Here is a 22,694-nt window from a genome sequence, read left to right on the forward strand (position 1 = left end):
GAGAGTAGTGGTTGTGTTAATGAGTTTATTGGAGATTATTTTTCTCTTTTCCAAACTTTACATGTTAGAATATCGATTTTACCCTCCTCTGCCACTCAGGGTTAATCATTCAGAAACCTGGCAGAAACGGTACTCAGGATAGTTGATGAAAGCTTAATAAAGGAACGATTCCGTTTCCAGTCCTTTCCACCCTGGTTTCTCCAACTCGCAGTGATTTACTCAACAATTGAGCACCTACTTATTGTCTAGTTATAAGGAGCACAATGAAAGAAGCAACTACATCAGGCAGAAGTGCGAATCAAGGAAGACTTCAAAGAGAGATGACCGATTCATGTTGTTTTGAAGGTTGTCTGCCAAGACAACAGGGCCACAACACGTACAAAGGCAGAAACGCCTGGAATAGCATGGTGCCTTTAGGAAATTACATGTAACTCTGTAGGGCTGGAAAGAACATCGGGTGGGTGTGAAGGAACTATGAGAGAGGCTTTAGTTAGATCATGCAGGGCTCCGCGCTCCAAAAGGGCTTTGTGTTCTAGAGCAATCATCAAATTTGCATTTTAGAGAGATAACTCTGGCTTCAGTGGAGAGTGGACTGAAAGGGGCAAGTGTGGAGGCAGAAAAGAGCGAAAAGGAGTCTTTGGGTCTTGGCGGGTCAGTCAGCAGATACCCTTTCTCAGCACTGGCGTGTCCTAGCTCATACTTGGCCAGCGCCGTGCGTCCTCGGGATCTCCCTCCCTGCTTCTCCCCCAGGGCCCCGCAGGCGGCTGGGGAAGCAAGGCGTGGGGTGGCCCTGCCTGGGTGGTCTCCTGCCCCGCCCCCACCCGCGGCGCCGTTGCCTAGCAGCAGATCCGGCCGCGCGGCTCCGAGTAATTTACGGATCCCTCAGCCAATGGGAGGGCGTCGTCCCGGCCCTCTCCCTTTTTCTGGGGCTAAGGACGCCTCCTCCTCACTGCGTTCTCCACCTCTTGCCGCGCGGCTTGTCGCGGGCCGGTAGCTCTGCCTGAACGCGGGACTGACTCCGGCACCCGCATCTCCTTGCGCTCATCCCCCTCACAGCCGCCGCTGCTCACCAGCATCCCACCCCTCACCCACGCCGCGTCTAAGCGGCCCCACTGAGTCCCGACGCCGGGCCCCGCAGTACAGGGGTACCAGGCCAGCCTATGGAGAATCCCAGATAACGCGAGTTGGGGGCGCCCACGCCCCCCATCCCCGCCAGCATGGCTCGGCCGCCGCCACTCCAGGAGCTGCCCCCTGTCTATACACCCCCAGCTCGAGCCGCATCACCCCAGGTGAGTGGAGTGGAAACGGGTTAGAAAGATTGGGACCAGGTCTAGAGACCCCAGGTCTGTCACTCAGCAAGGTGTGATGTCTCTAAAGTGCAGGGTGTTATTGCCCACCCCTTAAGGGTGTGTGTGCCTTTCTGTGTCTCCTCAACATCTGGCCGGTGAGAGTGTGTCTGGGTTTCACCTCTGTCCACCTGAAAACAGATGTATGTATATGTATTCTACTCTCAGAAAAGGGGTCTGTGCCTTCCTTGGGGGTGTATTGGGTGGGTGTCAGGGAATAGAGTTAAATCTTTTCCAAGTTTGGGCCTGTGTCTCTGTAGATCCTACCTGTCCTGCATCCAGAAAGCAAGAAGCTAGGGTTTGGGCAGAGGGTGTACATAAGGAGAAAAAGGAAGGATTTCATGCATTGTTGCAGTAATGCCTGGCTGACCCTTCTCTTTCCATCCCAGATCCTAGCTGGGAGCCTAAAGGCTCCGCTCTGGCTTCGTGCTTACTTCCAGGGCCTGCTCTTCTCTCTGGGCTGCGGGATCCAGAGACACTGTGGCAAAGTGCTCTTCCTGGGCCTGTTGGCCTTTGGAGCCCTGGCACTGGGTCTCCGTGTGGCCATCATTGAGACAGACCTAGAACAGCTCTGGGTGGAAGGTGAGTTGTGGACACTAGTCATAGCTGCTTGGATATGGTGAGCCTAAGACAAGAACAGCGTGAGGAGCTGACTACTGAGTTCTAGTGGGCTTGGCTCTGGGTCTGGAAGGGGTACCTGTCTGCCAAAGCCTGGGCGTCTGGGAGCAGTGCTCCCTCCCACACCTGTAAATGGACATCTGCAGATGATGGAGTCCTGTGGATAGGTATATAGAATAGTTATCTGTGAGCATGTGTGTTTATTTAGCAATTATTGCCAACTTTTTATGTGTATTTTTTATGGCATGGCAGGGTTTGTAAAGGCAACCAAACTAAGACCCATTTTTCAGTAGCAAGGAAAGTAAAATATGTGTTAGGATGCAATATAATGTAGAGCAGAATGTGATTACATTGAATAAGAGAAGGCAAGGAGAGATCACACCTAACCAGGAGAATCTGGAAAATTAGAACTGGCAGGGGAAACTGAGTAAATCATCTGGCAAGCCTCCATGGAGAGGTCCCATGCACCTAGGCCCCCTGCAATTAGTGGGAAAAAGCGGCACAGGGTCTGCACTTTGAGGCAGCAGTGGAGTCAGATGCAACCAAATCCTCACTTCCTAATGGAAGCATTAGATAAAGATGGTTTCTTATTAATAATTTTGGCATAACTCTTCTTTCCTGAGGCCTGGTTTCATATGTTAGCCCTTCAATAGAGTCAAACTCTTACCTGGTCTTTCCTGGGAAATTTGCATTTGTGGCCTCCCCCAAACCTCCCCCAGGCCTGGCCCACACCCAAAGGCAGGGCCAGGTTAGAGTCTCACACCCTTGAGTTATTTCAAACACTGGCAAGCCCTAGGATGCACAGCAGATGTTTCTTGGAGCCTGCCCGCCTGCCTGTTGGGCTCCCACACCCCATCCCCACCCTGCCCCAGCCCTCTGCAGGCTCACACATACATATACACTCTAGGCCAGCCCTGGGGTCCAGAGCAGATGTTTCTCTGTGCCTGCCTGCCTGCCCCCAGCCCCAGAACACACATGTGCATACACGCACATACACATACCCCCACCCACACACCACTGCTGCCTGGGTGGTCCCAAATGACTGTTGGATTTCCTGTTACAATAGAAGCTGTCTCTCCCCTCTTCCTCTTTCTCCATTTCCCAGAGCTTTCCCATCTAAACACTGCTTGAACCTCCATGTTCCTGTTCCTTATCTTCTCTCCTATTACTCCAGCACAGGACAAGCTAGATCCCACCAGATTTTTTATGCTGTTTGTGGAAGGGTGATATTAGAGGGTGGTATCCAATTCCTAGGGCTTTTTCCTTTATTTCAGAATCCTGCTGTGTCCTACATCAGCTAGAGCTGGGGGTGAGGTCAAAGCAATGATCCTGACCTGATCTTGTCTCTGTACATCTATAGTTGAGGCTTCTCCCAGCAATGCCCTAGGCAATGAGGAGCTGATCAAGGTGAGGACTGAAGAGTATTTCTCTATTCCTTTCCTGTTTTGCTAATACAGGAAGCAAAGAAAGAAGCAGGACACTCACTGGCTATCAGAGTTCTGGACCAGAGTTCAGGGTCCCTTACAATTTTGCCATGGTGAGAGACTTGGAAAATAACTTGTCCTTCCTGATCAACTTTAAAGCTAAAAGGCCCAGAGATAGATTGATCTCTAAAATAAAAAAACACAACACATAGCCCAACCAATACTTACAGGAACAGTGAGAGAGATGGTTTGAAATTGGAGCTATCCCTGAAAAGAAGGAACATGTAGCCATTCTATCTAGAAGGCAGGATGCAACATATCAATTGGTGGAACGACTATCCACTCAAAGACCCAAGGCTGAAACTTTGGGAGTCAGCCTCAGTTCTTCTTCCTTACCTAACTGGTTACTAAGCCAGCAAATTCTTCTTTGTTAACCTTTCTCATAACAGACTCTTCCTTTCCACCCATGTGGCCATTGCTCTAGATGAGGCCTTTCTCAGTCTCTGGTAGTGCACTCCTGATTGTATCATTTGATATGCTTTTAGCCACGTGAAAGAGAAAAAAAAAAAGGAAAGGAGGGTGGAGGAAGGAAGGAAGAAGGTTGATTTATTATCCCTGTAACAAGAAATCTGGTAGTACACAGTAGAGAAGTTCCAGGATGGTTAATTCAAAACCTAAGGACATCAGTAGGGACACAGGTTCTTCCTGTCTTCTCCTCTGCCTTGTTCAGCATGTTGGCCTTTTGTCCTCAGGCTTACCACCTCCTTGTCCCAAGTGCCTATTGCAGTGTCAGAAAAGGGACGTCATCCCGTCCTGTCTGGGGGAAATTTTGGAAGTGGGGGAAATTTTACCAGAAGCCCCCCAGCTGACTTCTCATTTGGTCACTTTGGCAAGAACTGTGTAGCTTCATATGCCTAAACCCTTCACTTGGCAAAGGCAATGGAATTACTGTGATTAACTAATCAAATTCCACCCCCCTGAGGCTGGGGAGGGATCCAGCTGCCCTGAATCACTGGGCCTTTCAGAGAATGGCCAACAAAATCAAAGTCTGTTAGAGAAGTGACCAATCTTCTGCAAGCCTCACCTTCAACTCTGCCTCTACACTGCCCTCCTGTGGTGTATATAAATCTGGCCAAGTCCATCCCCTGCTTAGAGTCCTTCCACCACTTTCTGTTAGGGTCTGGGGAGACTCCAGAATCCAGTTCCTTAGCACACATTCTAGGCCCTCGCAACCTAACTTGATTTCTTCTCTAGCATTGTCTCTCCTTCACTCAGCAATGCTGAGTCTTTGATAGTTCCCTACACATAACTTGGCCCAGAATGCCTTTTCCTGACCTTCTTCCCTGTTCAATTCCTATTCATTCACAGTTCAGCTCCAGAATGTATTGTTCAGTGATGAAAAAGGTCATTTCACTTCTCTGCTCAAAAGCTACCATGGCTCCCAGTTAACTCCAAGAAAGCCTATGTCTTTGCTTATAGGCCCTTGCATGGAGAATTTCTGGACCAAGGATTACGAACATTTCTCAGGGTCTGATACATATTACAATATTGCTTTCCCCCAAATATCATACCAAATTACACTTTGGTGGTAGGAAGAGTCCACTCCTGTAAGCCAGCAATGAGTGCTATCAATTTTTTTTTTTATTTTTGCTAGTTTGATAGACAGTAATTTACTGCTGTTTTAATTCACACTTATAGGATTACATATAAGGTGGGTTCTTTTTCCATGCTGGCTAACTAGTTATATTCTCTCTTTTGTAAAGGCACAAAAGCATTCAACAGACTTGATTTTAACATCTCCTTCACCTTTTCTCCTACTTCCTCCCCATTCAATCTTTGTTACTCCAAGTTCTTTCTCGTTTTTCCCACAGTCTCTCTCCCATTTGGGAGAGTCCCACAGTCTCTCTCCCGGCAGCTATTAAATAACAATTCCTTGTCTGTACCTACTATGTGTTGGGCAGTTAGTGCTTTGCCTGCATTGATTCTAATTCTACCAAGGTAGGCATTGTCCCCACTTGACAGATGAGGAAACTGAGGATCAGAGAGACTAAGTAATTTTCCCAAAGCACAGACTAAGTGTCAGAGCCAAGGCTCAAACCTAGGTCTGTACAGAGTTTCCAGGCTCTCCCTTCCACCTGCTGTCTCTTCTTGCCCGCACAATACATCCCAGTTCATCTGTCCTCATGTCTATCATCATCATTGTTGTCAGCAGAAGTTTACCTTTTGCTTTTCCTCATTTTTTCTTAGGATTCCTTATTTTCTTTGATGTTATGCTTTACATTGCCAGTATTTCTCTTGCTTTCTTTTTTTTTTTTTTAAACGTTTATTTTATTTTTGAGACAGAGAGAGACAGAGCATGAACGGGGGAGGGGCAGAGAGAGGGAGACACAGAATCCGAAGCAGGCTCCAGGCTCTGAGCCATCAGCCCAGAGCCCGACACGGGGCTCGAACTCTTGGACCGTGAGATCGTGACCTGAGCTGAAGTTGGACGCTCAACCAACTGAGCCACCCAGGCGCCCCTCTTTTTTTTTTTTTTAAGTTTATTTATTTTGAGAAAGAGTAAGTGAGCAGGGGAGGGGCAGAGAGAGAGGGAGAGGAGAGAGAGAGAGAGAGAGAGAGAGAGAGAGAGAGAGAGAAAGAATCCCAAGCAGGCTCCACGCTGTCAGCACAGAGTCCGATACAGGGCTAGAACTCACAAACTGTGAGATCATGACCTGGAGCCGAAACCAAAAGTTGGATGGACTGAGCCACCCAGGCACCCCTCTCTTGCTTTCTTGATAGCCCTCTCTGGGTTCCTTCCTTCTCCTGTGCCTCCCTCCCCTCAGCAAACTCACTTACTATGAAGAGCTTATTTTTGTCCCCTCCTGTCCCTCCTTGTAGCAGGTTTGGCCTAAGCCTGGTGAAATAAACACTGTAGTACAGTACAGGCCTGGGGAGGAAGGAGAGTCAGAAAAGGAAGAAAAATATGTGGAAGCAGGCAGCATGGCTATGGGAGGCTACATTCGTGAGAGAGGGCCAGGAATATGATTTGAGTGAGAAAATGTGAGCAGATGGGCAAATCTGTGTTGGGGGCTTGCTGCTAAGGGTTTGGGACTCTCATGAGTAAGGAGATTATATGGGTTTGAAAAAGAGATTGGGAGGGGCACCTGCGTGGCTCAGTGGGTTAAGCATCCAACTCAAATTCAGCTCAGGTCATGATCCCAGGGTGGTGGGATCCATGCTGACAGGGCGGAGCCTGCTTGGGATTCTTTCTCTCCCTCTGCATGCCCCCACCCTGCCCCAATGTGAGCACATAGGCACTCTCACACACTCTCTCTGTCTAAATAAACCAAAAAAGAAAAAGAGATGGGGGACCACGATGATCACCGATGGGGCTGGAGCCTCAGAGAAGATATACATGTGGGCCCCAGGAATGGCAATGACCAACAGGCAGAGGTCCTGGACAGGTGGAAGCAGAACTGGGCCTAAGCCCAGACCAAGTCCATAAAGCCTCAGGAGTGATTTGGCACTTGCCCTTGCCCTCCTCCAAACCACAGGCAGGCCATATCCCCTCACAGCACCCCTCCCCTGCTAGGCCCCAGTTATAGACCATGACTCTGTGGCCAGTACAATGCTGGACTTGAGGGTTGCCAAGATCAAGGAAACTAAGGCAGGCCTGGCGCTAGGTCTCCCTGTTGCCTGGACAGTGAGACTGGCGAAAGGGATCTGGGAACGTTTTCTTCCCCTTGGTCCATGTTGCTGTCACCTCTGCCAGGGTACGTGAGCCGATTCCAGGTACTTCTTGCATGAGTGGAAGCAGTATGTTGACAGCATCACACTGAAAGACTATCTGATCCTCCCTCTCACCTGTGCCACCACAGGGCCCATTATTACCAGGCACTTCCATCCCCACCCTCTTGGCAGAACAATTTGCAAAAAGATGTATGGCTATAAAGCATTGCCTGGGACAACCTGAACTAAGAACCAGTCCTAGCACTAGATCTGTTCTTTTAGAAGACCCTCCCAATGGCAACCTCTCTATTGGTCCCTTTTGTCCCTCCTTGTCTTCCTTACCAGAGCAGAGAGGGACTGAGTGAGGGCTCCTTTACCAGGATACCTCCAAAACCCCAGCCCCGACTCAACTCATACTGACCTCTCATTTTGAAGTTATTTGCTCCAAACCTAGCCAACCTGATTCATGCTTAAATCTTAGACAACACAAGAATTCCATAGAGCCATACAACTGAGGTCTCTCACTTCCCTGCAAAGCTCCAGATTCCAGCCAGAGGGCCAGGAGCCTGTGGAGTCAGAATGGCCATCAGGGGAAAAGTAGGGGCTCCTTTCAGAGCACTTCTCCCACTTTTCCTGGGAAGCCTCAGCAGGCTAGGGTCCCACATTCCCCAGAGCTCCAATCCACTAAAGCTCTTTTCCCCAGCTTTCTCTCTGTCTCTGGCAGTGGGCAGCCGGGTGAGCCAGGAGTTGCATTACACCAAGGAGAAGCTGGGGGAGGAGGCTGCATACACCTCCCAGATGTTGATACAGACCCCACACCAGGAGGGGGAGAACATCCTCACGCCTGAGGCACTGGGCCTCCACCTCCAGGCAGCCCTTGCAGCCAGTAAAGTGCAAGTATCACTCTATGGAAAGTGAGTCTGGCTGAGTCCCTGAGCAGCTGGGAGTGAGGCATGCTGTGGCAGAGCTGGCATGGGAATCTCCCTCTTCTGCTGATCTCTTGTGCCCTGGCTATTCCAGGTCCTGGGATTTGAATAAAATCTGCTACAAGTCAGGAATTCCGCTAATTGAAAATGGAATGATTGAGCGGGTGAGTACCCTGAGCTGTTCTTTGAGATGGGGTCAAGGTGGAACCTTTTCTGCAGCAGGGGAAGGTTCTCGGAGATGGGGAGGCTAAAAGTCAGGAGGGGAGGGGAGGGGGTTGCAGAGGGCATTCTACAGAGATTGTGGAGAAAGGAGCCCAGGGACAGGACTGATGTGGCCTGGGATGTCCCTGGCAGATGATTGAGAAGCTGTTTCCGTGCGTGATCCTCACCCCCCTCGACTGCTTCTGGGAGGGAGCCAAACTCCAAGGGGGCTCTGCCTACTTGCCGTGAGTGCCACCACAGCTGCTCCCAGGCCCTGCTTCCTAGGCCGGGACTTTCCCAGCAGAAGAGAGGGTGGGAGTAAAGATGATGATCAAAACCTTACTAAGGGCCTAAACTACCTGTCAGGCCAGGGCCAGACTGCCCCAGGGCTCTCTCCACATCCCCCTTCTCCTTTCCTCTGAAGGAAAGGCAAACTGGCCTTATTTAGACAAAACAGAACAAAGATCTGAATGGAGAAAAAAAGATCCCCAGAAAGAGACTTTGCATGGGAGAGTTAACTAGGTATCAGCTAAGCTGTTGCCAGACTAAAAAGAAAACCTGTTACAGGCAGGTGCTCATATGGTTATGTATTAGAACCAAAGATAGATGCCTGGGAAGGGACTCAGTGGGGCTTTTTCTTGGCCTTGTCCATGTGTTAAGTACTATCTGTCCTCCATCTCACTGCAGCAACCTGGTAAGCTGGTGTAGCCTGGGAGCTCTGGGAGGCTCAACATTGCACACCCTTCATATGGAGGGACAAATGAACAGCTAGGAGGAGGGTAGGGTACAGCAGGGGTCCCCTAGCAGCATTTTGGAGGGAGGGAATTGATCCTTTATCCTCATCAACCATGGGCTCTCCCCTCAGTGGTCGTCCTGACATCCAGTGGACCAACCTGGATCCAGAGCAGCTGCTCAAGGAGCTGGGCCCTTTTGCCTCCCTTGAGGGCTTCCGGGAGCTGTTAGACAAGGCACAGGTGGGCCAGGCCTATGTGGGGCGGCCCTGTCTGCACCCTGATGACCTCCACTGCCCACCTACTGCCCCTAACCATCACAGCAAGCAGGTGGGTTCCAGCCGGGTTTGCCAGGGAAAGGCTATTTTTCTTCCCTTTTCCCTCCTCATATGTTCTGAGAGAGCAGATTGTGCTCTGTCTCCCATTTTCTGGACATCGTTACCCTGCCTTCACTGGGCTAGATACCTGAATACCCTTTCCATTCGGTTCTCCTAAGGGACCTTCAAGTGGTATATGAATCCCTTGGTCCTTTTCTAAGCCCAGAAAACCTGGACTTCATCAAAATAGATTTGTACAGAGAAACTGAGGACCAATTAGCTAACCACAAGTATCATACCTAGTTTCCTGAGTGTCTGTGGCCCTGTGAATGTGAACCTTTTTCCAAAACCCACCAAAGTTACTCCAGCGCTTCCCAGAAGCCTATTTCCAGGCCTCTTCTCCCTCTTGTGGCCTCCTCTCTGCAGGATAATAGCTGTTCACTATTAGGCAAGAGACTCAGAGTAGGCAAGAAACTCAGGAGAATACTTATCTACACTTCAGGCTATGGAACCCCATGGCAGGCGTGGTTCCAGCCCAGGGACCCTGAGTTACCCAGAGCCAGAGCCTTGAATAATAAACCCCCCTCCTGTCCCCCTCTAGGCTCCCAATGTGGCTCAGGAGTTGAACGGTGGCTGCCATGGCTTCTCCCACAAGTTCATGCACTGGCAGGAGGAACTGCTGCTGGGGGGCATGGCCAGAGACGCCCAAGGACAGCTGCTAAGGTAGGGCCTTCATGGGGCCTGGTAAGGGGGCCCCAGGCATGGGAATCCACACTCTGATTCTAGGCGGCTCTGGCAAAACCCCCCTGTACAGCTCCTGCTGGGCGTTCAGGCCAGCTCTGCCCCCCAACTCTCCTCTACCCCTCACCAGGGCAGAAGCCCTACAGAGCACCTTCTTGCTGATGAGTCCCCGCCAGCTGTATGAGCACTTCCGAGGCGACTACCAGACACACGACATCGGCTGGAGCGAGGAGCAGGCTGGCACAGTGCTGAGGGCCTGGCAGCGGCGCTTTGTGCAGGTCGGTGTGCAGAAGGGCAAGGGCGGCGCCCTGAGGCCGCTCCCTCCTCCTGCCCCTCAGATCCACCCTGTCTCTCCAGCTGGCCCAGGAGGCCCTGCCTCAGAATTCATCCCAGCAGATCCACGCCTTCTCCTCCACCACCCTGGATGACATCCTGCACGCTTTCTCTGAAGTCAGTGCTGCCCGTGTGGTGGGAGGCTATCTGCTCATGGTGGGTCCTGCTCCCGGCACCTTACCCCACCCTCTACCCGGTGCTCAGCCAGGAAGCTGCTTTCCAAGACTGTGCCCTCCTTCCCCACAGCTAGCCTATGCCTGTGTGACGATGCTGCGCTGGGACTGTGCCCAGTCCCAGGGTGCTGTAGGCCTTGCAGGGGTGCTGCTGGTAGCCCTGGCAGTGGCCTCGGGCCTTGGGCTCTGTGCCCTGCTTGGCATCGCCTTCAACGCTGCCACTACCCAGGTACACCAGGACTACAGGGCACACTTGGGGTCCACAGTCCAGGCTCCTCAGTTCCTCCAGCTGCCCACCCCTGTGCCCCTCCAGGTGCTGCCCTTCTTGGCACTGGGCATCGGTGTGGATGACATATTCCTGCTGGCACATGCCTTCACAGAGGCTCCACCTGGCACCCCTCTCCAGGTGAGGCCTCGTTCTCCAGCCTGGGCTCATCTGAAGCGGTTTAGCATAGGGTTAAGAGCTTCTTGGCTTAGGTGGCCTTGGGCTGGTAATTAACCTGTCTGTGCCTCAGTTTTCCTCATCTGTAAACAGGGGTAATAATAGTGCTGGTGTCGTGAGGGTTGTTGTGAGGATTGGTGATAACGCAGGTTGAGTGCTTAGAACAGTGTGCATGACACGTGTACGGTACTCAATACCTGTTAGCTGCCGTGTGGTTATTGTCCCTCCTCTGCCATCCCAAGCTCCCAAGCTTCCCCTTCGCTCTACCTTGAAGACCCATGGCTCCTCCCCTGTCCTGGCAGGAGCACACAGGCGAGTGTCTGCGGCGCACAGGTACCAGCGTCGCACTCACATCCATCAACCACATGGTTGCCTTCTTCATGGCTGCCCTAGTTCCCATCCCTGCACTGCGGGCCTTCTCCTTGCAGGTGAGGCCTCAGGAACAGGGCCCAGGCTCAGGGTGAGCATGAAGCGGAGGCATGCTTCATCAGCCTTTGTGTCCCTCTTGTCCATCCCCCAGGCGGCCATAGTGGTTGGCTGCAACTTTGCAGCCGTGATGCTTGTCTTCCCAGCGGTCCTCAGCCTAGACCTGCATCGGCGCCACTGCCAGCGCCTCGACGTGCTCTGCTGTTTCTCCAGGTACCGTCCCTGCATCCCCACCCCACCAGGCCTCATCTCCTCGGGCCCCATCACTTCCTGTCCCCCCACCAGCATTTCCACAGACCTGCCACCCCCACTCTCTGCCTCTTCCAGCCCCTGCTCTGCCCGCGTGATTCAGATTCTGCCCCAGGAACTAGGGGATAGGACAGTACCAGTGGGCATTGCCCACCTGACTGCCACAGTTCAAGCCTTTGCCCACTGTGACGCCAGCAGCCAGCATGTCGTCACCATCCTGCCTCCCCGGGCCCACTTGGTGCCCCCACCTTCTGACCCACTGGGCTCTGAGCTCTTCAGCCCAGGAGGGTCCACACGGGACCTTCTAGGCCAAGAGGAGGGGACAAGGCAAAAGGCAACCTGCAATTCCCTGCCCTGTGCCCGCTGGAATCTCGCTCATTTCGCCCGCTATCATTTCGCACCCTTGCTGCTCCAGTCACACAGCAAGGTAAGACTCTAGGCCTGGAGAAGCTGGGGTGCACCAGCACAGAGACTTAAGTGTCTCTGGGCCCCAAGAAGGGTAGGCGGCCCATGCCACCTCCTGAGGGCTGGGGCACATCCCTGGGCCTCCAGCTTAGTTGCCATTTCCCACAGGCCATGGTGCTGGTGCTCTTTGGGGCTCTTCTGGGCCTGAGCCTCTACGGAGCAACCTTGGTGCAGGATGGGCTGGCCCTGACAGATGTGGTGCCTCGGGGCACCAAGGAGCATGCCTTCCTGAGCGCCCAGCTCAGGTACTTCTCCCTGTACGAGGTGGCCCTGGTGACACAGGGTGGCTTTGACTACGCCCACTCCCAACGCGCCCTCTTTGATCTGCACCAGCGCTTCAGTTCTCTCAAGGCCGTGCTGCCCCCGCCTGCCACCCAGGCGCCCCGCACCTGGCTGCACTATTACCGCAACTGGCTACAGGGTAAGAGGCAAGGAAACTGAAAGGGGTGCTGCTGCGGGCAGAAGCCCCCAGGGCTGCAGGCTGACTGTACCCTACCTTGTTCTCCCCTAGGAATCCAGGCCGCGTTTGACCAGGACTGGGCTTCTGGGCGCATTACCCGCCACTCGTGCCGCAATGGCTCTGAGGATGGGGCCCTGGCCTACAAGCTGCTCATCCAGACCGGGGATGCCCAAGAGCCTCTGGATTTCAGCCAGGTTGGAAGGGGGCTGGAAGGGTCAGGAAGCACAGAGAGGCTCTAGGCCTTACGGGCCCAGGCCTTCAGCTCTCTCTGCCTCTGCAGTTGACCACAAGGAAGCTAGTAGATAAGGAGGGGCTGATCCCACCCGAACTCTTCTACGTGGGGCTGACCATGTGGGTAAGCAGTGACCCACTGGGCCTGGCAGCCTCACAGGCCAACTTCTACCCCCCACCTCCCGAGTGGCTGCACGACAAGTATGACACTACGGGGGAGAACCTTCGCAGTGAGTCTGGGGGGAAGCCCAACAAGAGCCTCAGCCTGGGCCCACACAGGCCCTATCCTAAGGCCCTGCCCTCTCCTCCTTGTGCTCACTGGCCACCCCTCCTCTCCCTGCTGCTCCCTACCCTCCACAGTCCCGGCGGCCCAGCCCCTGGAATTTGCCCAGTTCCCCTTCCTACTGCATGGCCTCCAGAAGACTGCGGACTTCGTGGAGGCCATTGAGGGGGCCCGAGCAGCGTGCACCGAGGCAGGCCGGGCTGGGGTGCGTGCCTACCCCAGTGGCTCCCCCTTCCTCTTCTGGGAGCAGTATCTGGGCCTGCGGCGCTACTTTTTGCTGGCTATCTGCATCCTGCTGGTATGCACTTTCCTCGTCTGTGCCCTGCTGCTGCTCAATCCCTGGACAGCTGGTCTCATAGTGAGTCCTTTCAGGGATGGGGCAAGAGAGACCCATGGCTCCCCACCCCTGTCCTGCCCAGCCCGTCATCCCTTCTCCCAGGAGCCTGAGTGAGCCCTGCCTTCCCCAGGTACTGGTCCTGGCGATGATGACTGTGGAGCTCTTTGGCATCATGGGTTTCCTGGGCATCAAACTGAGTGCCATCCCTGTGGTGATCCTTGTGGCCTCTGTAGGCATTGGTGTCGAGTTCACAGTCCATGTGGCTCTGGTGAGCACAGGCACTGGGGGATGGGTGGGCCAGCTGATTCAGTGTCAGGCAAATATTTGTCAAGCACCTACTATGTGCTAGGTACTATTTAAGGATTGGTTTCAAAGCCTTGTTTGGACGCAAAAAAAAAAAAAAATTGGGGATACAGGGGCGCCTGGCTGGCTCAGTCATACAGCATGGGACTCTTGATCTCAGGGATGTGAGTTTGAACCCCACACTGGGTATAGAGATTACATACATACATACATACACACACAAACCAACTTACAAGGAGAGTTGGGGATATAATATCAGTACAGACAGCCTTTACCTTCAAGGAGCTTATATTCTAAAGGGTAGAGATAAACAATAAACATGTAAACAACAAAATAAGCAGTCATTTCAGCAGAGAGGACGGGACAAAGGCCTGACCAAAGTGGGGACAGAATGGAAAGTGAGAAAACAGGAACCAACAATTCTTTTGGATGGCTTTACCGTGAAGGGATCAGAGAAATGGGGGGTGGTAGCTGGATGGCAATGTGGGGCAAATGAAGGATTCTTCCAAGAAAAAGATGGTAGAAGTGAGGTAGGCTCAGCCTCTCCCAAAGCTCTGTGTTCTCTGGCAGAGGAGGAGTGGGAGCAGAGGTGGGGGCCACAGACCAGCTGTGGTTAGACCCCACAGACAGCTCCCTTTTTTCCACCATAATAGCCGTTATTATTCTGATTGTAAGAACAATATATAAGAACCTTGAAGGAGGGAAAAGTCAGCACGCAGAGAGGTACAAAGAAAGAATTAGAAATCCTCTGAAATCCCATCCAAACAAGTAACTGTGACCATTTGGTGTCCATCCGTCTGGACCCAGGATCAGCAAACTTTCTGTAAAGAGCCAGACAGGAAATATTTTAGGCTTGGCAGGTCACAGTGTCTCTGTAGAAGTTCTGCAGAGGTAGCACTAAAGCAGCCATAGATATATGTAAATGAGTGGGCGTGGCGGTGTTTCAACTAAACTTTATTTACAAAAACAGGTGACAGGCTCTGTTTGCCAACGATTTTAGACATCTCTGTGTCTCACCAGACGTATGTATACAGTGTTACTTAAATAGACTCATGCAAAAATAAATAAATAGACCCATGCATACTTCCTGGATAGTTTCCAGGAGCTCAGTTTACCTGACCTGTGAGCCCTAGGGACAGATGAGAAGTTGAGGGCATGGCTGGCCAATGAGCAGCTATAGGGCCTCCTTTCTCCCCCAGGGCTTCCTGACCACCCAGGGTAGCCGGAACCTGCGGGCTGCCTGTGCCCTAGAGCACACATTTGCTCCGGTGACCGATGGGGCCGTCTCCACATTGCTGGGTCTGCTTATGCTTGCTGGTTCGAACTTTGACTTCATCATAAGGTAGGGGAGGCATGGGGCAAGGAGGTAGGGCCTGCCTGTACTGGCCACAGGGGCTACCCAGGCTGACCACTTACCTCCACACAGGTACTTTTTCGTGGTGCTGACAGTGCTCACACTCCTGGGCCTCCTCCATGGGCTCATGCTGCTGCCTGTGCTGCTGTCCATCCTGGGCCCCCCACCAGAGGTGACCATACCCTCCCCCTGCTTCCAGCCCAGGGGATGGGGTGGGATAGGCAAGGGAAGAGACAGAGCCAGGACAAAATCTCATTGGCCAAAAGACAGGGCTCAACTCACAAGGACCCTCCCCCTGAGGTCAACCAAAGGTGGCAGCCTCTCCCTTTGCCCAAACACCATGCCCCTGTCCCTCAACTTTTCTGGCTTCTTTATGGGACCCACCTTAGTGTTTAGGGTCAAGAGCAACGTGCAGAGTTTGTCCCAGGCCTTGACATCCTGTCCCTTGTCAGCTCTTATTTGCTGCTGGAAGCCAACAAGGGCCACAACTTCCCAACAATCAGAGTGATGCACCAGTGAGCTGCTGAAGGGGACTGAGGTCCTGGTACCCCTGGGCTCACTGGGAGTGGTGTCTCCTCCAGGTGGTACAGATATACAAGGAGAGCCCAGAGGTCCTCAGCCCTCCAGCTCCACGGGAAGGAGGACTCAGGTGGGGGTTGTCCCCCACCCTGCCCCAGAGCTTTGCCAGAGTGACTACCTCCATGACAGTGGCCCTCCACCCACCCCCACTGCCTGGTGCCTACATCCACCCAGCCTCTGATGAACCCACTTGGTCCCCTGTTGCCACACCAGCTGCCAGCGGCTCCAACAACCTCAGTTCTAGGGGACCATGCCCAGCCACTGGGTGATAGAGCACCTGAAACATGGAGACCCTGCTTGGGTCACATGAAGTCACTGGGAAGCAGTGGGTGGGTTATTGAATGCAGGACAGACACCTGGAGAGCCCTGCTGCTGCTGTCTGCCTGCGTTCCCTTTCCTGCCTCAGCCATCACAGACCTCCCTGATACCCATGCAAAACCAGCACCCTCTGGGCTGGGAGAACAGCCTTGCACACCTGGTTCTGTGTTTGTGCCTTTCTGCATGGGGGTAGAAGCCAGCACCTCAGGCTGCGGTTCATCCCTTTTCTCCCCGCCCTCCCATGTGCTACTGGCCCCTCGCAGGCCAAGCCTGGGGGATCCTCTAGTACCCTTTGCTAGTCCTGGCCCCCCACTGCTTGGTAACTCCTGAGTAGGCCGTCTGTTTCTGCCCTCCTTCTACCACGTAAATTATTTATATGAAGATGTTTATTTTTGTAGTTTGTATAGATTTTAGCTATGCTGAAAGTTTTATTTTTAAAGAGTGAAATATATTCTATATGAACTCATCTCAAATGACTTTGGTGCTTTTCTTTCAAACAAACTTGGGAGTTTGCAACTAGAGGCATCATGGTCTAAGTTCCTGGGGCTACTTTAGTCCTGAAACGGAAGGGCCCCCAGGTTCTAAATTTTTGTCACGTAATGTTGGTCTATTTATTCACCTGGCAAGTGAAGGTCATATTCAACAAATATACTGTGGTCATATAGTTGGTAACAGGACCTGGGGTAAGTGCTTAGTATACCAAATGATACAAATGTTTTTGGTGACACTGCTGTGTGGCTTTCAGAGCCATCATAATCCAGCCCTGCACACCTCTCTGTTTCAGCAGCATGGTGGGAGGTGGGGGGTGGGGGGTGGGGGGGTGGGCAGGGGCAGAGCCATGCAACAGGTAGAAGGTAAAATGGAAGCAGATAGAGAAAGTAGCCAACTGAAACAGATGGGAATAGCAAGGTCTGGGGAGACATTTTAGGAGTTTATGTCTAGACCATCTTCCAAGGCAAGAGGCCTCTGCAAATCAGCAGCCTGGTGCCCCAGAGGCACCTTTGGCCAGACAGCCAGGGGATCCACAGGGGGAACTGTCCAGAAACTGAGATTGTGCTAGTGGCCAGTGAGGTGCTATAGTTAAGCTATCTGTTCTGTTCTTATACAGAGGGCTAGAAGATTCTGGCCACACTTCTGGGCTAGATTACAGCACCTCACCCTATGAGGTGAGGGAGGTCTTTTATTATCCTTCCTCAAACTATTCCAGGTCTCAGTCTCAAGTGATACAAATATGCACAGTGGGTTCCAGCCACTCACCAGGAACAACCCCACCTTAAGAGCACTGCCTTCTTATACCCCACCCACCAGGCTAAAGGCCAGAAAATCAGGTTCTGACTAAATATAAAATAAATTCATTTAATTAAATACATGAACAAACCTATAGCAGTTGAATCAACACTAAAATAAATACCTAAAAAGACCTTGAGTAGTTGGCTTTGAACCTAAAATAGGGGGTGCAAGGGATGGAGGCTGGATTTCAAGCCAATAGTGCCTGGGTGGAGGGGCTTTTGAGTGGAGCAGAAGAGCTCACCAAGCTGGACTAGTGCAAAAGATGTCAGTCTACTGTGCTGCTTAGCAGCAGAGGGACCCAGGAAAGTTAGTTAAACTCACTGTGCTTCAGTGTTTTCATCTGTGAAATGGGAAGATTAGAGCCTATCTCGTAGGGTGCTATTTCTTTTCCTCAGGATTTTCAATGAAATTATTTATGTAAGAAATGACCTGGTATCTCATAAGTGCTCCCTAGTCTTGTAGTGTGTATAGATACTAACTGTGCTGAAAGTTTCTGCTCTGACTGCTCTGACTGGAAAGGTGTCCTGGTGTGGCAGCAATCAAACGGATTCCAGTCGATTGGAGTTCGACCACCCCAAGAATGCTCAATCCAGGGGTATGAATCACCTCCAGTCTCCGAGACAAGTCCCAGGCCTTGCGGGGCAGCCCACCCTGTGTGGTACCTCACACTACTCAGTCCTCTGACTTAAATTCCCTTTCATGGCTCCCCATCATGGACAAGACGAAATCTAAGCCCTTTCCAGGCGCAACTCACTCTAGCCTCTGCCATCATCCAGCTCTCTCCCAGACAGTGTCTAGCCGGACTCACACCCTCATTCAGACACACCACACTCTAGACAGGCTGAATTATTTTCAGTGTGCACCTTCCACAATTTCACAGACGTCATTCTCTCTGCCAAGGACACTTTTCTTCTTTGATGGAACCATCCTTTAATATTAGTTGGATGCCATCTCTTCCGGGAGGGGTAGTGATGTGCGTCCTACGAGGTCCCAGGGCCCCTGAGGACTCTGCTCAACCGTTTCTGCTTGGGTCCCAGCACTGGGGGCGGGGGGTGGAGGGTGTTCCTGCCGGTAAAGCTGTACTTCAATAACTGGGACTAACAATCCCAACCCCTTGGTAAAGAGCTCGGCACAGGCACCGGCGGGAAACGCCCTTACCTCTCCGGGCAAACGGGGCACGGGTTCTCGTGTGGACCGCAGAGCTACTACGGAGGCATCGCCCTAGCGCCACCCCGCCGCCACAGCTGGTGTCTCCCACCCGCCCGGAGACGCCTGTGATTTGCATACCCATGGTGCACCACGAAAAACCAGTTTCACGCTGCTGGAGTTCCAGCCCCACCAAGATTTCTGCGCTGTTTAGGTCATACTACCTGTTAGAAATCTATGGTCTATAGAAATTCCAAGCAGGGAGCATGAACCGTGCCGACACTAAACAACCATAAGTGTGCTAAGTGTTGTCTTGCTCTAGGAAATTCCAGGAGAAGGTGGCAGAGTATGCTCTGGTTTCTCTTCAAATCGCATAAATCTTTCGCCTTTTACTAAAGATTTCCGTGGAGAGAAACAACTATGAGTCTTTACCCAAATTTTTTGAGGCCTCGTTTTGAGGCTTATTTTTATGGTTAAGAAAAGGAAAGATGCAGCCTTCATAATACGTTGTGACTTTTACTTGTGGGTGAGTATAGTTTCTGCTTCCCAAAGAAAAGTAAGTGTGAGGTGCTTTTTTAGGTTTTTCCGGTATTTCTGGGAAGATATTTCAGAGCAGGTGTGGGTTAACACTGTAGTAACTAGCCTCTTCATTTATAAAGAGTTTAGTTTATTAGTGACGCCAAATGTTGGAAAGGCTGGACAAATAACATAGCCAGGTAAGTAATTTATAATCTCAGTGGGGAGAGCCGTGGAGAAATGGATATATGGCTAGCTAGCCACCCACCACATGAGTCCTTGGGTTTTAGACTCAGATTCTCCCATTTATCTGTATTTTCTCTGACTTTTTTTTTTTTTTTCTTCAACCTTTACTTTTGAGACAGAGTGTGAATGCGGGAGGGGCAGAGAGAGAAGGAGACAGAATCCCAAGCAGATTCCAGGCTCAGAACTGTCAGGCTCTGACTAGAACTCTTGAGCCACGAGATCATGACCCAAGCCAAAGTCAGATCAGATGTTCAACCTGAGTTCATGACCTGAGCTGAAGTCAGCTGTTCAACCGACTGAGCCACCTAGGTACCCCAGCATCTTCTCTGGCTTTAACTAAATACCATGTCATGGCTGGTGACCTCCATAAATTTACAGCTGGGATCAGTGATGGCCATATTCAAAGCATAAGCTTCAAGCAACCCACCCTGGTCCAAGAAGAGCTCTTGATGGATTCATACAAAACTCTCCTCTGTAACTATTCTTAGACTGTACCCCATTCCCTACCGCCCCTTTGTCCCAATCTTCCATACAACACACACAAATTGTTTTAATGTAAATCTGATCACACACTCCATTCTCCAGCCTGCACAAACCCCTCCAAATGCCTTTCTCCAGGACATGTGGTTTGTGCCCCTCATCCTTTAGGTCTCCAGTCCTGAGTCTCCAGAGGTCCACCCTCACCACCCTGTATGAAACAACCCCACTCCCACCACATCACTCTTTATCTTTTTAATCTGTTTTATTTTTTTTCAGAGTACAAACTACTTCCTGAAATTATATCATACATTAATTTCTTTACTTGTCTGCTGTATGTTTCTCCTAGAATGTAAGTTCCTCGAGGCAGGGAATTTACCTGACTTATTCTCTGATGGATCCCATGACCCTAAATCAGTGCCTTTCACATGAGCACTCAATACTTATGGAACAAATGAATGGATTCATATATATATATATATATATATATATATATATATATATATATAAAATATTTTTAGATATTTAATTTATATATTATCTAAATATTTAATATAGTTCTTAGGAAGGTTAGCACTTTACAAAATTAACCTTCCTAAGAACTCTATTCAATAGATTCTGTTTTTATCGCCATTTCAAAACAAGGAAACTGAGGCATAGAAAGTTTACCCTACTCAAGTCACAAAGCCAGAAAGTGGTGGAGCTAGGATTCAAACCCAGGCAGCCTAGATCCAGAAGAGACATACTCTTAATCACTGTGCTACTGATGGGGTTCAGGACATGCTACCCCAAAATATAGTATCTTGGCATATTGAATATTTTAAGCAATTTGAGAAATCAGAAGAGTCACTCTTACTGCCTCATCTCACCCTGGCCCTATCTCCCTTCTCCCTTGAAACAGGTCATAAAACCCTCAAGTGAGAGGTGCCCTCCTATACTGGAGGCAAGGAGTCATCCTTATCTCCAGAGTCAAAGGGACTCCAAGAAGAATCCAAACAGGTTTTGCTAAATTTCCCCATTTACTACACTTACCTCATACCCTTTAACCCATTATGTCCTCCATCACTATCCACTCTTCATCAAACCCAGCATAAAAATACTCTGGTTTAGGGGTGCCTGGGTGGCTCAGTCGGTTAAGCATCGGACTTCGGCTCAGGTCACGATTTCACACTCCGTGAGTTCGAGCCCTGTGTCGGGCTCTGTGCTGACAGCTCAGAGCCTGGAGCCTGCTTCAGATTCTGTGTCTCCCTCTCTCTCTGACCCTCCCTCGTTCATGCTCTGTCTCTCTCTGTCTCAAAAATAATCATTAAAAAAAAAATACTCTGGTTTAACCATTTCTTCTAGTCTTCATTTCCTTATGAAGGCTTTTGTATTGCTAAAACTTATATCGGTATATGTGCTGATGAAGTGAGCACACTAAAACTTAATATTGGAGTACCAGTCTGGCTCAGCCGGAGGACCATGTGACTCTTGATCCCAAGGTCGTGTGAGCCCCACGTTAGGTGTAGAGATGACAAACATACATACATACATACATAAATCATATTAAATAAATTTGTATGCTTTTGTCCTGTTAATCTATGTCAGTTTAATTTTCTTTTTAATTTTTTTAAAATTTATATCCAAATTAGTTAGCATATAGTGCAACACTGATTTCAGGAGTAGATTCCTTAGTGCCCCTTATCCATTTAGCCCATCCCCCCCTCGCACAACCCCTCCAGTAACCCTCTGTTCTCCATATTTAAGAGTCTCTTATGTTTTGTCCCCCTCCCTGTTTTTATATTATTTTCATTTCCCTTCCCTTATGTTCATCTGTTTTGTCTCTTAGAGTCTTCATGAGTGAAGTCATAAGATTTTCATCTTTCTCTGACTAATTTCACTTAGCATAATACCCTCCAGTTCCATCCACGTAGTTGCAAATGGCAAGATTTCATTCTTTTTGATCGCTGAGTAATACTCCGTTGTAGATATATACCACATCTTCTTTATCCATTCATCCGCCGATGGACATTTGGGCTCTTTCCATACTTTATTGTTGATAGTGCTGCTATAAACATGGGGGTGCCTGTGTCCCTTCGAAACAGCACACCTGTATCCCGTGGATAAATGCCTGGTAGTACAATTGCTGGGTCCTAGGGCAGTTCTATTTTTAGTTTTTTTGAGGAAACTCCATACTCTTTTCCAGAGTGGCTGCACCAGCTTGCATTCCCAAGTTTAATTTTCAAACCCAACCAGGCACCCTAAGAGGGGCAAGGAGAACTTTTTCCTCCCTTACACTACCTTTTCTTTTAGCAAAAGGAATTGTGCTCTACTTGATCTGCACTGAGCTTTTTCCAAAGTCACAGATACCTTTCTATATCACTGTAATATACCATAGTTTAGCCAGTCTTCTAGATTAAACCAGGACATCTAGCTTGTTTTCAATTTTCATTATCCAAACAATGCTGTTATGAAGTGGTACTATGAGTAACCACATTTTCGGTCTTGAGAAGTAATGCCAAATAACTTCCTTTAATTCATATGCAACATATTTTTGTATAAAATCCCTGAGACAGAAGTTTAACCCTATTTTCTACTAATCAACTGTCCCTCAATTTAGATTGATAGTATCTTGTTTTATAGCTCTTTTAAACTCTTTATGGAATAAAATAGCATTTAAATAAGGAAATAACGTCATCAGTGAACATTTGCAGAGCACTGATTATGTGACAGAGACTGGAGAAACAAGAAATGAATAAGGCACCACTCCAATCCCAGGGATCTTTGTCTAGGGAGATTCAGATCCTCAGGAAGACAAAGGGTGTAATGAATGAAAAAGGTAGTGATGTGAGAAACAAAGGCAGAAAGAAATGTAGATAGAATTAAATTTCCTCATAACCTGCAGCCCTTTGACAAATTCTTGAGGCAGGTCAACTCTAACATTCCTCCAGGAACTCCCTACTGTCTTAATGTTAATGCTTTGCTAGAGGGAAAAAAACAATCTTAGCTTGACAAGAGCAAGGCCTCCAGGATCCTGTGTGTCTTCTTTTTTTTAAATTTTTTTAATGTTTA

General features: G+C 50.1%; 1 protein-coding gene and 1 non-coding gene across 14 annotated transcripts; both read left to right on the forward strand.

Annotated features, from left to right (window-relative positions):
• Positions 1 to 848: 848 nt before the first annotated feature.
• Positions 849 to 16,434, forward strand: PTCH2 (patched 2). 13 transcript variants are annotated; one of them, XM_019429051.2, is made up of 22 exons: positions 874 to 1,289; positions 1,736 to 1,928; positions 7,824 to 8,013; positions 8,120 to 8,189; positions 8,380 to 8,471; positions 9,092 to 9,287; positions 9,876 to 9,997; positions 10,146 to 10,293; positions 10,373 to 10,504; positions 10,595 to 10,750; positions 10,835 to 10,927; positions 11,266 to 11,391; positions 11,484 to 11,602; positions 11,717 to 12,065; positions 12,212 to 12,524; positions 12,615 to 12,757; positions 12,844 to 13,024; positions 13,155 to 13,435; positions 13,545 to 13,682; positions 14,917 to 15,059; positions 15,144 to 15,243; positions 15,653 to 16,434. In XM_019429051.2, the coding sequence occupies exons 1-22, from the start codon at positions 1,218 to 1,220 to the stop codon at positions 15,917 to 15,919; spliced, it is 3,624 nt and encodes a 1,207-aa protein (XP_019284596.2). In that variant the 5' UTR covers positions 874 to 1,217; the 3' UTR covers positions 15,920 to 16,434. The 13 variants fall into 13 exon arrangements, with proteins under 13 accessions (XP_053752101.1, XP_053752098.1, XP_053752097.1 ...); XM_019429053.2 differs by lacking the exon at positions 15,653 to 16,434 and adding an exon at positions 15,524 to 15,645 and having other exon boundaries at positions 866 to 1,289; positions 11,484 to 12,065; XM_019429049.2 differs by having other exon boundaries at positions 870 to 1,289; positions 7,824 to 7,992; positions 11,484 to 12,065.
• Positions 16,435 to 18,752: 2,318 nt separating this feature from the next.
• LOC128776061 (U5 spliceosomal RNA) lies at positions 18,753 to 18,866 on the forward strand. Its single transcript, XR_008421014.1, has one exon. It is a non-coding gene; the product is annotated as a U5 spliceosomal RNA (small nuclear RNA).
• Positions 18,867 to 22,694: the final 3,828 nt, after the last annotated feature.

Source organism: Panthera pardus, unplaced genomic scaffold, assembly GCF_024362965.1.
Source record: "Panthera pardus isolate Hobbes unplaced genomic scaffold, ASM2436296v1 HiC_scaffold_11, whole genome shotgun sequence".
In the NCBI taxonomy this organism is placed as follows: domain Eukaryota; kingdom Metazoa; phylum Chordata; class Mammalia; order Carnivora; family Felidae; genus Panthera; species Panthera pardus.